Genomic DNA, 16,812 nt, shown 5'->3' with positions numbered 1-16,812 from the left:
CAAGTCTTAAAAATCTTAATTTGCTTGTGGTTTTGGCATGCCTGCAGCTCATTGGGGTCACAGTAGAGTCAAGTTATGCTGCAAAACTAACAGATGAGGTTATTTAACATGTGACGGCCTGCTTCAGCAGGAGAGGAGACTCCTTCTGTAGTGGCACGAAACCTTGCATGCATGAATTTTGCAAGTTTCTTTTTGTTGGTGTCTTAGAATACACTATATTATGGGTACGATTTTTTCCTGCATGTGTGTGTTAAACAACTCTTCTCTAAATGTATTAAAAAAAAAGGTAGTCTTTTCAGTTGTAAATTACTTGATATAGGGACATATCCCTAAAGAAAGTGTAAGGCAGGCCCTTGGAGACACAGGGGTTATGTAAGGACCCCCTCCTGCAGCCTAGTCAGCAGTTACATGATGGAGCCTCATTCTCGTCTGAATCTTGTGGGACAATCTTAAGATTATGGTGGGGATAGAGGAGGAGGTGGGGTTTGCAATTCTGTGTCTTTAAGAAGGACTCACATTTTAAGTAATAGTTTAGCATTTTAGGGAGAGTGATTATTAGCTTTCTTGCCAAGATTAAGTTGAGAAGATTAGTACTATTCCCTGATTTTACACTGAATATGAAGCTACAGCCAGCAGATGGTTAGCTTAGTTCAGGGGCGTTTCTAGGATTTTGACACATCCGGGGTTCAGCCCTTAAGAGTCAAGCCGATGCGCAAGCCGAACACACAATTCACACTACACTTGCATTCATAGACAAATGCTTGGTTAAGTACGGGGTGCACTGCTAACCTGTCATATCACCGGTGAAAAAGGTGAAAACGATGCAATCCATTAACCACAGATCATCAAATGAATGACCCATTTTGAATTAATTTGCACCCATGTACTGACATTAGCTAGTTAGGTAACTGTTAGGGATTAATAAAAAATAGCAATAATCACATTATGACTTTTAGCAAGAATGCTGCTTAGACACATTTATAAAACACATTTGTATGCCAGGCACAGCACACAGAAATAAGGAGTATCGAAAGAAAGGACACACTGATAACGCTTTGCACATCGCCACATATTTTGAGGGCAAGCAGATAAAAAACTGAAGCACTCTTTGTGCTCCAATTCAAGGCCACGGGCCCAGGTGGAGATTGATACTGACGAACACTAGACAAGATACAATAGTGTGCTGTTAGCTTTTTTCCTTCCACAGGGCGCTGACCGGAAGCTGAAGCACCAAGAGGCTAGGACTGGCCTGCGTGCCTACGTAATGGGCGGGCCGAGTCTAAACCATGGTGCTGCCCCAACAGTTTTTGACCAATCAGATAATTGCACATTCATATTATAAAACTCTGTGTAAAAGTAAGTTAGGGATCCTTTTTCTGGGAGGTGGTTACAGCTAACTGCTTTGCAGCCTGTGATTTCTGAACAGAGAAGGTCGATGTACATCATTTACGCTTTCATTATTGTCTTAAATAAATAGTCAAAAGGATTTTACTCTCCTCTCATCCGTTCTGCAAAAAAAAAAAAACGAACTCTAACAATTGGTGCCGAAACCCGGGATTACAGTGCAGTAAAGGACCTGAGAGGAGAATTGGGAAATCCGGACTGGAGTTTTCTGTCTGGGACCGGACATCGTTCTCCGGCGACCCTCCATTCACTCACTGAGGATCCTCAGATAAAAGGTAAGCAGGAAACCTGTTGTTCTAAAAGAATCAAATTCCTGTGAATTGATTATTCTAAATTTATGTGAGTGAAAAGGAGGTAACTGAAGGATGATAAAAATGAAATAATACTTATAAGTTAATGATGAAGATTGAATGACAATAATGGAAGAGTATGGGTTCACCATTCTTGGTTTGAGTTAATTTAATGGTCACCTGAAGTCACCATTCTTGGTTTGAGTTTATTTAATGGTCACCTGAAGTCACCATTTTTTGTTTGTGTATTTAATGGTCACCTGAAGTCACCATTCTTGGTTTGAGTTAATTTAATGGTCACCTGAAGTCACCATTTTTTGTTTAAGTGTATTTAATGGTCACCTGAAGTCACCATTCTTGGTTTGAGTTAATTTAATGGTCACCTGAAGTCACCATTTTTTGTTTAAGTGTATTTAATGGTCACCTGAAGTCACCATTCTTGGTTTGAGTTAATTTAATGGTCACCTGAAGTCACCATTTTTTGTTTGAGTTTATATAATGGTCACCTGAAGTCACCATTCTTGGTTTAAGTGTATTTAATGGTCACCTGAAGTCACCATTCTTGGTTTAAGTGTATTTAATGGTCACCTGAAGTCACCATTCTTGGTTTAAGTGTATTTAATGGTCACCTGAAGTCACCATTCTTGGTTTAAGTGTATTTAATGGTCACCTGAAGTCACCATTCTTGGTTTGAGTTAATTTAATGGTCACCTGAAGTCACCATTTTTTATTTGAATTTATTGTGTTTTCTGTTTAAGTAATAATGTGTTAATAATAATACTAATACTACTAATAATAATTATATATATGCTTTTGCAAAATTTGTTGAAAGTTATGTTCTACCTGCTAGGGTTAACATACAATCAATAAATTTCATGTCTATTAGCTACCAATAGTGTCTGAACGATCACAAGGCAGGCTTTATGCTTGCACCGTGTTGGTTACATTGTGATTGTTCATAAAAACAGTTGCTCAGGTGAATTCCATACAAACTGGTTGGCTATTGGCAAAACAGTGGTGTTTGGGTCAAGTGGCTCGGTTGAACCCCATACACACTGACTGGCCACTGTAGAGAACCTAAAATGCATACTGTGGTGTGTTAACATTGATATTTCTCCTGACAGGCTTTGTGAGGACATCAGACTCTGCACACATACACACACACAAGCAGGGAGAGAAGACAGATAGCAGATAGCAGGAAGACACACACACACACACACAGCCCTTCACAAGACACTCTGACCTTACGTCATACATAAACACACACACAAGAAACTAGCAGGCGAGGTGGAAATGGCAGAGACAGAGACAGAGAAAGGCAGCCTAGATCCTTCTGAACTCACGTTAAAGGAGTTTAACACATTACAGGAGTTTAAAGCAGGGGCAGTGGAGGAAGCTGACAGACGAAGCAACTCAGATTTAGATAAATCATGGACAGAAAAAAGGCAGGTGAGCTACAGACCGCCACACCTGGTCCCCTGGTACATGACAGCTACCCTACGCCCCCCTTGCCCCAAACTGATCCAGGGCAAGCACCAGTCCAACCTCTGGAACCACTGCAGCCTCCTGCTAGAGGGGTAAGGCCAAGACCGGGCTGGTCGAACGCATGCTTTCTTTGTGGGCAGCCAGGCCATTGGAGCAGAACTTGTCCCCTGACACATCGCCCTAGGAGAGGTAGAAGTAGGGGGCTTACCCCACCAGACTTACACCCCAAATAAAAGGAGAGCAGAAAACCCCTTCACTATCTGACATTTCTGCACATTGGGCACAACAAAAAATAAAATTGTTTGATTAAGGATATTCTCTGACCGCCAAAATGTATGATAGTAATTGCATAAAACTGTTAAAATTAACGGGAGTGTGATCACATGTAAAGTTTGAAAACACATAGACTCACATAAGGGGAGGGTGAACAAATGTCCTAGAATGATACAATTGGAAATATAAAGACATAAAATTCATCTTATAAATGAATTGCCTCTGCACAGGTTGTCTACCAAAACTATAGAACATACTATATGTGTTATAGATGCCTTGTGTGGAGATACCATGCGATTAACTATTTTCCTTCATAAACAGCAGAAGAGAGAATCTCCTGTGGAGCGGGAGAGATTAAGCTCTTGTGAGGACACAACGACAAGTTTGTTATTTTTCATGTGAATGTGGGGAGGGTTTCACTACTTGAAAGATATTTTTACTGTGTGAATGAAGTGTATCGAGAAGTTTTAGACTGATCGAGAATTCCTACATTGATCACAGATCTCAAGTAGCTTTGTATTTTTGGGCACTGGAATAGAAAGAAGGGAATTTTAGTGTATGGTGTTATGGAGGATTGGTGAATTAAAACAAGTGAGTAAGACTGAGAGAACTCCCAGCAGTCAAGCGCACAGGGACATCAAGCTCCTGTGTAGAAGATTCTTGACTGGGTCCCCTCACTTGGGCACTGCGCCATTCACAAACCTCTGATAGCACGTGTACAAACATTTTAAAATGTCTAATGTCTAAAAAAACGTTGATAAATGGCAGGAATGGTAAGTGAAGAGACAATTGTCAGCACTTTTTATGAGCAGATACAAGACTAACTTTTTCAAGAGATACAGAGGAAGCCACAAGATAACACTCCTCTGTCTTACACAGAGCAGGCATAGCAGCCTGTTCACTTCATGCCCCCCCACACTACTCAGAAGCCTCTCTAAGATGTAGATGTAAGAAACAGCTTTGAACTGGACATCCAATTATATAGCTAAGTAACTATAGAAGAAAGTCCCACTTCATTAAATCAGGTATAGGATAATGTGTGAATACACAGATTTTAAGCCTTCTGATTTTCAAAGATTACAAACTTTATGAGTTAGAAAATAAACTGTGAGTATTTTCCAAGGGGAAATTTAGTTTAAAAATGAAGGACTTTTCTGTGATTCACTTAAATAATAGGAGTCTTAACAATAACTTAACTAAAATAAAGGCTACCTTCAATATTATCAGAAAAAAAAAAAAAAAAAAAAAACTAGCTTGATAATTCACAAACAAAACTAATGATCATTTGAAAACTGCTGAATTTGTTAGTAATTTGTTGTAATGTTTAGTTTGGGTTTACACCCATTAATTTTAAAAAGCCCAGTAGAATAATTAATGGTAGTGCAACACTAATTTATAGGCCTAATATTTTTTAGAAATATAACTGATAGGAAGATAAACAGTAGATTAGTGACTGATCGATAGAGTAAAATCACCAGAAGCCATTTTTGCTCTTAAAGCAGACTTTATGGTTGGCATGAAGTATGCTTGGAGGATGTGGGTGGGGTTTGTGTTGTTTGGTGGTATCGGGCCAGCAGTTGCATACAGTTGAAGTTGCATAGTTTTGAAATTGGGAAAGTTTGGGAGATTGGGTTTTTGGGAGGAATTACAGTAGGTGAATATGCTGAAGGCTACATAAAGAATGTATTTACATCACGTAGGTTTTACCAGAGAAAATGTTTAATTTAGAATTATAATAAGTGGAGTAATGAAGAATTATTTTTAATTATTATTATTATTTTATAGTCACACATTAAAGCTGTTTATGGATTTCCAAACGCCTGTGCAATGAAGAAAGCTTGCTGCTCAACTGCAACGAAGTAACAGCTTACACATTTGTGCATACATACAGTTTGTGTTGATTGTGATATCAAATCAAAAATCTGTTTGTGTTGTGTCTCGGGGTGGTGCTGGCCTGCAGTTTGGGGGCCTGTTCGGCTGAGCGTCACTACAGAGCTGTAACACAAATCAGAGACAGTCCTACCTGCGTTTGATTGACATGATGAGATCATGTCAACAGGGGATATTGTTATATTTGGATAATTATAATGCTGTGCAGAGAAAATGTAACTTTCCACTTCACTAGTTTTCCACTTCACTAGTGTAGCCAATGTGTTTTTCTCCACTGTAGTTTTTTTTTTTTTTTTTTTTTTTAGGCCTGAGACAGTAGTATGGTTCTCACAGCACAGTAAGACAACTAGCTCTGACTCAGTGGCCAGTGACTCAAGTTTTCATTCTCCCAGCAGGACTGGGAGGAGTTTTGCACCTTAGTTTCAAATTAATAGATGGGAACTTATGAAATTTGTTAGCCTAACAGTCACAGCCTTGAATGCTTCCAGACATCAACTTACTGCCCTATCCTCCAACATCGTATGGTGTTAGATATATTGACAGCCAGCTCAGGTGGCGTGAGTGCTGTCATAGTTAAGACGTGTTGTACCTAAATAGATGAAGAAGAAGATTACACCAATGTGCTTTTTACTTGTAATTGTTATTTATTAAGTTTGGATGACACACAAATTATGCCTATTGATTCAATATAATATCATGACTTGTGTAGGTTCTTCTCATCTGAGTCATAGTCTAATCATGTCTAGCTAATGTTGCCAACTGGCTCCAGTAATAGCCACTGCTTGCTAAGAGGCTAGGCCTCCATTTTGGCTTGTTTATTTGACATGTTGCAAACCAGTCGTTTTATGTAGGGGCCGTTTTATTTTTCCTAAATTTGGTTGTATTTTATTTTTTTCCAAATTCAGTTTTTTTTTAACCTCTTCAAACTGAAAATCCCCCGTACAGTGGCAGCATGAGATGCATGCACAATACAGATGATCTGCGTCTGCTAGGAAGCACCAATCCTAACATGAAGCACACCAAAATGTTGGGGAGAAACTCAGCTAAAAACCTCTACCAAGCATTGTCACCCAAATGAAACATGGTTAAATCCCCAAGCAATTATATGAGCATGTAACAAAAATTTGAAAACAGGCCATGTCCACTTTAGTGCTGCTGCTAATTTCACCACTTCAACCAAACCACACAAACGGTGCGTAATAACCTGTGAACCCTCAAGGGGCTGAATGTGAGAATGTATAGAGGCCTCAAAAACAGTTGTATTTGGATGGAATTAATAATCATAGTGATAAATAAGTGAAATAGTATTAATTTTCCAGTCTGGTACCTGAAAAAGGTCAAATGGCACATGTGGTATCCGCCTGGACATACCTGTGTTAAAACTTCTGTTACTTAGAAAAGGTAATTCACAATACTCAAAACATTGCTTTGAATTAATGTAATATCCAGCAGTTGGCTTAACTTAAATATTCTAGTGGAAAACGTTAACACATATTTTTTGTTTTTTGTTTTTGTTAACCCAATGTTTTATTTATAAGAGTGTGTAGAGAGATACCAGCTGGTCATCAATGAGAAGGTTAGAAGCTCCAAGTCACAACGGATGGCTTGAACAGAGAATACAAAGGATCAGCTGAGTTTCTCTCTCTCTCTCTCTCTCTCTCCTTCTCTCTCTCTCTCCTTCTCTCCTTCTCTCTCCCTCTCTCTCTCTCTCTCTCCTTCTCTCTCCCTCTCTCCTTCTCTCTCTCTCCTTCTCTCTCCCTCTCTCTCATTCTCTCTCTCCTTCTCTCTCTCTCTCCTTCTCTCTCCCCCTCTCTCTCTCCTTCTCTCTCCCTCTCTCCTTCTCTCTCTCTCCTTCTCTCTCCCTCTCTCTCATTCTCTCTCTCCTTCTCTCTCCCTCTCTCTCATTCTCTCTCTCCTTCTCTCTCCCTCTCTCTCATTCTCTCTCTCCTTCTCTCTCCCTCTCTCTCACTCATTCTCAACTACTTTTTGTAAATAAGTTAAAACTTAGATATGCTTGCCAACTAAAAAACAAATCCCCGACAGTCCCTACAGAAAAATTGGTTTGTTACACCTTAAAAGGTGTAAAAGGAGGGAGTTATAACTTTCCCTCCACTAGGGACAAAATTGGTTTGTTACACCTTAAAAGGTGTAAAAGGAGGGAGTTATAACTTTTCCCTCCACTAGGGACAAAATTGGTTTGTTACACCTCAAAGAGGTGTAAAAGGAGGGATTGTTAGGGATTAATAAAAAATAGCAATAATCACATTATGACTTTTAGCAAGAATGCTGCTTAGACACATTTATAAAACACATTTGTATGCCAGGCACAGCACACAGAAATAAGGAGTATCGAAAGAAAGGACACACTGATAACGCTTTGCACATCGCCACATATTTTGAGGGCAAGCAGATAAAAAACTGAAGCACTCTTTGTGCTCCAATTCAAGGCCACGGGCCCAGGTGGAGATTGATACTGACGAACACTAGACAAGATACAATAGTGTGCTGTTAGCTTTTTTCCTTCCACAGGGCGCTGACCGGAAGCTGAAGCACCAAGAGGCTAGGACTAGCCTGCGTGCCTACGTAATGGGCGGGCCGAGTCTAAACCATGGTGCTGCCCCAACAGTTTTTGACCAATCAGATAATTGCACATTCATATTATAAAACTCTGTGTAAAAGTAAGTTAGGGATCCTTTTTCTGGGAGGTGGTTACAGCTAACTGCTTTGCAGCCTGTGATTTCTGAACAGAGAAGGTCGATGTACATCATTTACGCTTTCATTATTGTCTTAAATAAATAGTCAAAAGGATTTTACTCTCCTCTCATCCGTTCTGCAAAAAAAAAAAAACGAACTCTAACATAACAACACATTGTTTTTCCATTTAACACATTAGCAGCTACAGTAAAAGAAGCAGGCTGTGCAGGATCCCTGTAAGTCGCTTTGGACAAAAGCATCTGCTAAATGACATGTAATGTAATGTAATGTAGCTGCTATCATGCATGAAAAAGAAAATAAACACGATAGTTCGACGTGAAAGCCTAACATTAACATTAGCTACTTTCCCCTCTAGATTCATAGATTGTGTACCTAAAAATTATTAAGCTTGGACTTCTTCTAGAGTCTAGAAGAAGCCCAAGCTTAATTCTTTTTAGGTACACAATTCTCACACACTACAATTGCATTTACAGACAGATGCTAATAATAAAATATCGTTTTTTTCCCATGTAATTTCAACTAGCTGCTAGCTAGCTAACGTTAGCTACTTCCCTCTAGTAGTTCCAGCTGCAACACTGTTTTCGAAATTATACATTTTTACATAATTTCTATTTTATTATTTTTTATTATTATATTATTTATTATATTTCTATTCCCATTACCTCTTTGATTGCTGACCAACTTTGGGGGGGGCGGGGAAACATGGAACTCTTTTTTGGTGACATGATATCTTGTTACACTTCAGCTGAACAGCTTGCTGTTGTCAAGTGCGCCTACTGCCTGACGTCGCTGTTTTAGGTGAATGATGTCACGTGCGACCTGGAGGTGTTAACCACTTGTGTGCCAAAGCCAAAGTAGTGGCTTTTTAAAAAAAAAAATAATTAATTGTTACTCAAATCTGTCCAAAAACACTGTTTTATCGAAGCATCAACATAAGTGATCTTAAAAAAAATAAAATAATATTATTTATTTTTTGGGGGGAAAATTAATATTCGGGGCTAATTAAATTAAGCCTAGGGACGCCACTGGCTTAGTTTACCACAAAGACTGGAAACAGGGAGAACGGCTAACCTGGCTCTTTCAGAAAGTTGACGTTTAAACAGTCGTAACAGCTGGAGTCTCATTAAATCAGTTGTACATACAGTACTGTCCACTTGTCTGGTAACACGGTATATGTACTTGTTGCACTGGAATGCAGCCAATTAGGACGTTTTCATTCCCCGCTTCAACATCTGAAGAAAATGATAGGCAGCACAAGCTTGGTCAGCTGTTATTGGAGTACAGAGTGAAAAGGGGTGAGACCATTGGCGGACTCAGACTGTTTGATGGGCAGGGGCGAAAAAATAAAAAGGCCCCAGCAGCGCAAAAAGCTATGATGCATCATGTATGATGAAATAGTCCTCATCCTTGATTTCGATTAGCATTAAGTTAAAGGAGATCCAGATCAAAGTAATTAATGATATGGTACTGAACCAAACTGAACCATCTAGGGGGGTCCAGGGACATACCCCCCCCGGGAGAAAATGTGTACATTTTTAAGTAAAATGCATCAATCTTGTGCACTTTGAGAACTAAATGAGAGCCAAAACCTCACATAACATTTTTCAGTATTATAGAGTCTTTATTGATATCCTACTGTGACATTTTTGTAACCACTGCAGATCATTTTCTTCACTGGGATTCTTTTTCTCTCTATTCCAAGGGCACTTTATGGTGTTTTCTAACTGAGCATCTAATTGCGCTTTTCTTCTACGGGTACAGGCATACTTTTAATCTGCTTTTTGCTTTGTTGCGGATTTTAGTACCACTCGATGTAGCTGTTAGTCATAGCGACGCCACGTGAAAACAACACCTCTTTCGCATTTTCCGTTCGTCGGCTACCAAAGAGAGTCACCATGACACCAAAAGGGCACTCATTAAGGCACATTATCAATTTTTTTTGCAAAAGAGGGCACATCATCATAATTTATTATATGAAGGGGCACCCTAGAGGGCACCCATTCATTTTTTTCACGTGTAAAGGGCAGCCATTAAGACACTTCCTCTCATTTTCACCACTCTGGAGGGCACTTTAGCGCGCTTTTTCAACCATGGAGGCATAAGGGGGGCGGTCGCTCCTCCTGCCCCCCCCCCCCCTGAGTCCGCCACTGGGTGAGACTAAGGATCAGTCAATTAACACATTTTACCCTGTTCGTTTGATAATTAAGGAAAAGCCAGAATGTAAAAAGTGATGATTACACTCTTGACCTATAGCGTCTTGTGTCACTTCTAGTCATATATATGCTTTATATCTATGCTTCTAGTATAATAAATCAATAAAAAAGAAATGCAAGCTTTTTGTTTTGTGTAATTTTATTATTATGTATTCCTGACAACATGTATAGTTATATAAGGATGATATTGACTGTCGTGATGTGTCATATCACACTAAGAAAATCCAAGACTTATTTACTTTTTCTGTACACATCCATGACTTTCTCCCACTTTCACACTATAAAATATACAGACATTGAAGATGATGTTGATGATGACAGCGAAATACCAGATACTCGTGGATGTTTTTTCCAGACACAATATACACCTCCCACCACATTGGCTTAAGAAGCAAGCGTAGGAAATGTTGTACTGGACAGATGGAAGACATGTTTACACAAAAATGTTTCCACATCCAGAGTGCTTTGGCCTCTTAGGTATTAGGAGTCTCTTTCCTATTTAACTGTTTAAAGTTGTTTTTTAAATCTTGGCAGAAAACACCACAGTGACCTGAAGTATACATGTGTTTAAATATTGTATCACATTTGAGGATGTCACTTTGTACAAACCCTGTATTTATAAATTACTTGTGTACAGATCAACCCAAACAAATGCTACAAAAAATCTTTGCATTGATACATTTTTACAAGTACATACAGTATATAATATTGTCTATCATTATACAATAAAACAGTGCAATTATTTTAAATTACAGTAAGCTGGTTTTGGCTTTTGTTTAGTTGGTGGTGAGGAAATTTGTGATATATTTTCGTAAATAAATGTTGTTTCTCCCCTCTGTACTGTGACCCATACTCATAGTTAAGAGCACCCATATCTGGGGCATCAGGGGTTCTTCACCAACTTGATGTAAAAATATCTCCTTTAGAGAATGATCCTTCCACACTAGTGAGCTAATGGAAGTTAATCTATTTGCAGTAGCCCAAAAGAATAACTCCAAGACAGCTTTCTTTCTTCATCAGCAGCGAAACTCTTTGTTTACTCTACTTCGTGTTCCTCTTCATCTTCAACATCAGGCAGCTCTTTTTCTGGCAGCAGGCCATAGCTGTTGAGGAAGGCCTCCACATCAGTGGCGAAAAACTCCTCGTTTAAGTGCTGCGTGCAGGCCAGGAAGTTCCCTAGTAGTTCCCCGGCCTTGTACACCAGCAGCGTAGGCAAAACCTCATCCGAGAAACGCTCAGCAGCCCCGGATGAAACAGCATCAATCCTGCAGAACTTTACAGTGGGGTACTCTGTGGCCAGGCAGTCAAGGCAGTTGTTGAGTTCCTCACAACCTTTGACCCCAATCTTGTAGATGTGGACAACCACCACTGTGCTGTAGTGCTCCTTTTCGATGACTTCTAGGAAGGCCTCTCCACTGTCCAGGTCATGTACTCCTTCAAACTTGGGCCCAAAGCTGAGTTTATCATGCATCTCCTGCATGCACCGCTTTCTGTATTTCTTTAGACATCCCTCATCCTCCTCTTTAAGCAGCTCATACTCTTGGACGCTCATCTGAAAAAAAAAATGTAAACAATAGTTAGCATTTATATTGGTTTTGCAAATTAATCCTTTCAGTGAGCAAGAGTTTTCTAAAAGAACCCAAAGAATCTCTCATTTGACTTCCTTTTGTTGCATGAACCTGTGCTAATGTTAAAGTGGAAATCCATTTCCAGATATAGCTGTTTCATAAGTGTCCAAAGATTACTATCAAGAGCAAAGTAAAAGTAAAAGTCTGTAAGGTTGGACCTTGCGGTTTACGTTTGATCTGGAGTCCTCTTTCGGCCGGCTCGGGGATGACATTTGTCTCAGCAGTTCCCTTTTTGCAGGTGGCAAGTTGTCCTGGTCCATACTTTCCAGCTTAAACCTCCTCCAGTCATTGATGACTCCTTTTGGACCTATGAAGAAGGAAAATAGCATCATATATTCAGTTTTAAGGAGTAGTGATCTGAAAGCCTTTTCTTAAATTGTCACTATGTTTTAATTCTCCTCTTTATCATTTCATTCCATGTAATAGTTCAAAATTCTTTATAGTAAAGACAATTGTCTGTTTAAAGAATGTTTTCATGAATTAACGTTTTTAAGATCATGTTATAATAGTGCAGTAAAAAAAAAAAAAAAAAGCAGGACATCGCAACTACAAGAAATACGCCACACACATATTCAGCTTCTAGTCATATTTCACATTTTGCAGTAAACATAATAACTGGTCAGGTCAGAATAATATTAATTTAAAAAAAAAAAGATATGTAACTAATAGCAGAAGGGGCTCTCATTTACCCACATCTTTTTAAACTTCTTGAAAGCTGTAAATGAATGCTATGAAACTTAATTTATTATTGTCATATTCGTAGTTGTATATCTATAACTATTAATTTAATATCATACACTGCAAAAAGGAAAATCTTACCAAGTCTTACCATTTATCTGATTTCTATTCAAAGTTATTAAACCTAACAGGTGAATTGTCATTTGTTCCGCTGGCAGTTTCTTTGCACTTATTACAAGCAGAAAATGATACCTTATATACATTTTTATTTTAATATATTCTCATTTTTGAAGCGACATCTTTCCAGTGCAGGTTAATAATAATCAATGATTTGTGGGATTTCAGGGTGATTTGCAAAAGGAAAATGTGCAGCTATGAGTCATTGGTGGGTATTGTGACGTGTTTTAATTTGGGGATTAAAGCTTCGTCTCAGCCCTTAAGGAAGCACATTGTTGCGTAACAAAAACAGGATTAGAGCGCCAGTTAAAATGATGAAGCTCAACAGATCTCCACTCTACAATGCGCTGGTGTTCCTGTTTTGTGTTTAGAGCCAGTTGATCTGTCATCAATGTATTTGCTTTACTGTTTATAAAGTTAATCCTAATGAAGGCTTCTTCATGACTAATTACTGAAACCTTTATTGACCAAGATAGATCGCACAAAGAAACGTCACCAAGTGGTAAAAAATATTCAGTTACTTTGTTATAATAATAATAATGATAATTATTATTATTATTATTATTATTAAACATTTTATTTACAGGTGCCTTTCATATCCCTCAAGGTCACCTCACAGTGTCAGAGTTAAACTTACAATAAATGAATAACTAATTAATAACAATAATAAGTTATATTATGTTTGAAAGCGCCACTTCGACTCACCTGTATGGGTTGCGGTCTCTTCCAAATCCATCAGTTTGTCAGACATTTTTCTGGTAAGCTACCTGTAAGATAAAAAAAATTAAAAAGTGGAAGGGGTTAGCTCATATGATGTGGTTATGGTTTGCATGATGTGGGGCCTTAGATGTTGGAATTAATTAATTATTAATGGCCTGTAACTTTTACTCAATAATTGTATCACTACGGATTAAAACCTTGCAGTGTGACAAACCTACAGGCTAAAAAGTAAGTCCCATGATATTTAATTAAATTAATGCAGTGTAAGAGGATTACTGAGCGGCAACAGATCACTCTCTGGCTTGTTGTTGGCCCCAAAGGCTTTTAAGATGGAACAGATGATCGAAACCAAAGGCCTCCAGCATTGTTTTAATAATCTAATGAAAATAGTATATATATGTATATATATATATATATATAACACAATTGATGCTACATTAAAATAAGTAAAACTGAAATAAATGAATATAGATATATGATTTAAGATAAGATTTCATGCAATTGTTTAAAATGCATACAATGCCATAGTAACTCATCAGTACGTTCTCGGCCTAACACGGCTTTGTAATGTCTGTAGGTTTTGCACCAGTTGATGTGTGTGACGTATGAAGAGGTTATATCTCATTGGATGAAAAGGTCTATCCCAGTGCTTTAATTAGTGTCTTCCTTTCTGCGTGCCGTGGCTCATGATCTTTGTGGCCACCTTTCTTACCCACAAATCCAGTACAATCAAGCAGAGATTTGCCACGATTAGTTCTAGCATGAGTGAATGAAGTCACGTATTAGTGTTCTAACTTATGTTTGTGTGTAATGTATGTGTGTGAGCAAGAGACAGAAACTCTTGTAAATAGCTGACCTTTAATTAGACACAGACCCATGACTAAATTCATTACCAAAAGAAAGAATCTCTTGTTCTCATGTTGTGCAGAAGGTTTGACATTTAAACAAATACGGAAATAAAAAAAAGAATCGGTAAAAACCTCTCTTCATGTTCCCTAATGTTATAACATAGTGTAAATGGCAAATTATATACAAAAAAACTCAAGAAAGCCCCCCAAAATATGTCTTAAATGAATGGAAAAAACATACAGATTGAAAACTTATTCGTCCATTCAAAACTAAACTTCCATTTCTACACATTTCAAATACAAGCTTAGCTGAATCCACTCCATTTCATATATATTAAGAGTTATCAATAGAGTTTTTCTTACCTCCCACAGTCACAGTGAAGTCCTCCCTTTGTCTCTAACCTTGCACTGGTCTACACTCGATCACTTCACTGAGCTATCTGTTGCTGGATGGTGTGTGTTTTTGTGTGCATGCGTGCGTCTTTTCCAGCCAATGAGCTTGGTCTAATGGAGATTTCAAAAAAGACCCTATAGACTAAACAGAAATAGAGCATGGAGCTTAAGAGGATTTCACTCCAGGAATTAGAAGCCTCTTGATAAAGGCCTGATGGCACACAATGAGGAGAAAGAGAGAGAGATAAAGAGGCAAGAGAGAAAGAACACAGCTCTTTTTTTATTTTTCAAAACCTCTGTCTAATAAATCACTTGATCAGGCAGCCGATAATCTTGTGTAATACTCTATTCAAGAGCAGTACACAAGAGCTGTTGTGTTGCATATGATAGCAACAGCTCTAGAGTTAATTCAAACACTTTATACGTGAGATAAACCCTCAAATAAAGTCATCTTGTCTGGAATTCAAAGTTCTTCCAGGCACAGCACTTCACATGAAAATAAGCACATGATGGGAAATTTATGGAAAAAAAAAAAGACAACAACTCACTGGTAGCTGAAGGCAGGGGATGTCTAATGATGCTTTATCATGTGCTTCTTGATGATTTGTAACACAATAGTCACACTGTAGTCTCTCCTTTCCTCTCAAAGTAATTCTGTTTATATTTCCTCATAAGTAGCTTAAAATTTAATTTAAAAAATAAAGTGTATATATTTATATAAGATGTTTTTTGTGAGCATAAAAGCAATGCACAATCTATATTAATACATTCATATAATATCATGTATGATTGGGTAAAAATGCACATTTTGTAAACTGATCTGAAAAGTATGTCAAATAAATGTAGTGGAATAAAAATCTGAAATGCAGCGAAGTAGACCTATAATGTGAATACTCTACCCAAATTGTAATTACATACTGTACGTAAGTATTTAGTTACATTACACCACTTCTGTTATATTAGAGACAAAGTATTGGATTAGTCTTATCACTGCCGACACCCACAAGGTGTGTATTCTTTTAATTATATATAAGGGTGTGTGTGTGTGACATCTTCCTGTGAGTCAGAGTGTTTTATTATGCTCATGGATGCACAGTTTTATTTTTTCCTGTAGAAAGTTATGTATATTACTAATTCTTAGGTTTCATCTTAGAACAACAATACATTGAGCCGATAAATTTCAGGATATATGTTCCCACACGTTGCAGAGTGAAAAGAAATACCTCAGTCACTCCTAATTCTTTGTCTTTCTTCATGCCCCATTGTGAGGTTTCCTTTAGTTGATGCTGAATCACTGCAGTGCAAATAGGAAGGGTCAATGCTCTCCACACCCACAGGATAATTTCTGGGGACAGCTCATGCAACGGTGTTTGACTTCTGTCCAGAGTCTCTGTGACTGCATCCTGCATTTATTGGCTTAAAGGATTACTAGTCTTTTTTATTCAGGCACACAGTGAATGCGTGTCAGCTGAGGTTTCATTCTTTTCAGTCCTATAGGTTGCTAAAAATGGATACAGCAGATTATTTAGCACCTTCTGTTCTAAAACAGTCCGTCAGCGACTGCTTAAAGTCCAATTTTAGCCTTGCTACGTATCTAACCACACTCACATGATAATATGTTCAAACAGCAAAGAACTGATGTACTTGTTAAGCCACCGGGGTCTACATGGCCCAAAGCAGTCTTACTAAGAAGAAACCCTTCTTAAAGGAAGTCTTGCATGGTGGATGCATTTCAGTGTCTCCGTGGATACAGAGGATTGTGTGACTGTGTCCCATTCAGGGTTGCTCTGTTACATGATCATGGATCGTTGGATCACTTCTTTTGACTAGACAACAGGGTGAAACTAGATCACCTGTTCTTTAAACTAGACCTCTTTTTTAAAGCTAGAGGGCAGCCTTGTGCCTTCGTGATCAAGGCCTAGAGTAATTATGTTCTACAAAGAGATTTATAAAACTTTTTAAGCTGGTGATCTTTAAAGGGTTGACAGTTCCACAGGTTTAAACAGAGATCACCCCTTTTCCTGGCTTCTCCTCATTGGCTCCATGTTTGATTTAGAATTGATTTTAAGACTTTATTGATCACTTTTAAGGACAGGGG

The 16,812-nt window shown here is 38.2% G+C and overlaps 1 protein-coding gene and 2 long non-coding RNA genes across 3 annotated transcripts; 2 read left to right on the top strand and 1 right to left on the bottom strand.

The window, feature by feature from the left end:
* The first annotated feature begins 914 nt into the window (after nucleotides 1-914).
* Nucleotides 915-4,538, top strand: LOC131978116 (uncharacterized). Its single transcript, XR_009394931.1, has 2 exons — nucleotides 915-1,679; nucleotides 2,819-4,538. It is a non-coding gene; the product is annotated as an uncharacterized LOC131978116 (long non-coding RNA).
* A 1,096-nt stretch (nucleotides 4,539-5,634) lies between these two features.
* Nucleotides 5,635-8,150, top strand: LOC131978117 (uncharacterized). Its single transcript, XR_009394932.1, has 2 exons — nucleotides 5,635-7,421; nucleotides 7,489-8,150. It is a non-coding gene; the product is annotated as an uncharacterized LOC131978117 (long non-coding RNA).
* Nucleotides 8,151-10,791: 2,641 nt separating this feature from the next.
* Nucleotides 10,792-14,698, bottom strand: pdcb (phosducin b). The gene is made up of 4 exons (XM_059341121.1): nucleotides 14,685-14,698; nucleotides 13,459-13,520; nucleotides 12,057-12,205; nucleotides 10,792-11,822 (listed from the first exon to the last, which is right to left on the bottom strand). Exons 2-4 carry the CDS (start codon nucleotides 13,502-13,504, stop codon nucleotides 11,307-11,309), a joined length of 711 nt encoding a protein of 236 aa, XP_059197104.1. The 5' UTR covers nucleotides 13,505-13,520; nucleotides 14,685-14,698; the 3' UTR covers nucleotides 10,792-11,306.
* Nucleotides 14,699-16,812: the final 2,114 nt, after the last annotated feature.

The sequence above is a fragment of the Centropristis striata genome, chromosome 9 (genome assembly GCF_030273125.1).
Source record: "Centropristis striata isolate RG_2023a ecotype Rhode Island chromosome 9, C.striata_1.0, whole genome shotgun sequence".
Lineage (NCBI taxonomy): Eukaryota > Metazoa > Chordata > Actinopteri > Perciformes > Serranidae > Centropristis > Centropristis striata.
This window is presented reverse-complemented; position numbering and strand designations above follow the sequence as displayed.

Excerpts from the sequence above, each read along its gene's own strand:
- pdcb (XM_059341121.1), bottom strand. The coding sequence starts at position 13,504 with ATGTCTGACAAACTGATGGATTTGGAAGAGACCGCAACCCATACAG. Across the intron at positions 12,206-13,458 it reads AGAGACCGCAACCCATACAG|GTCCAAAAGGAGTCATCAAT; the intron begins GTGAGTCGAAGT and ends CCTTCTTCATAG. Across the intron at positions 11,823-12,056 it reads GATCAAACGTAAACCGCAAG|ATGAGCGTCCAAGAGTATGA; the intron begins GTCCAACCTTAC and ends TTTTTTTTTCAG.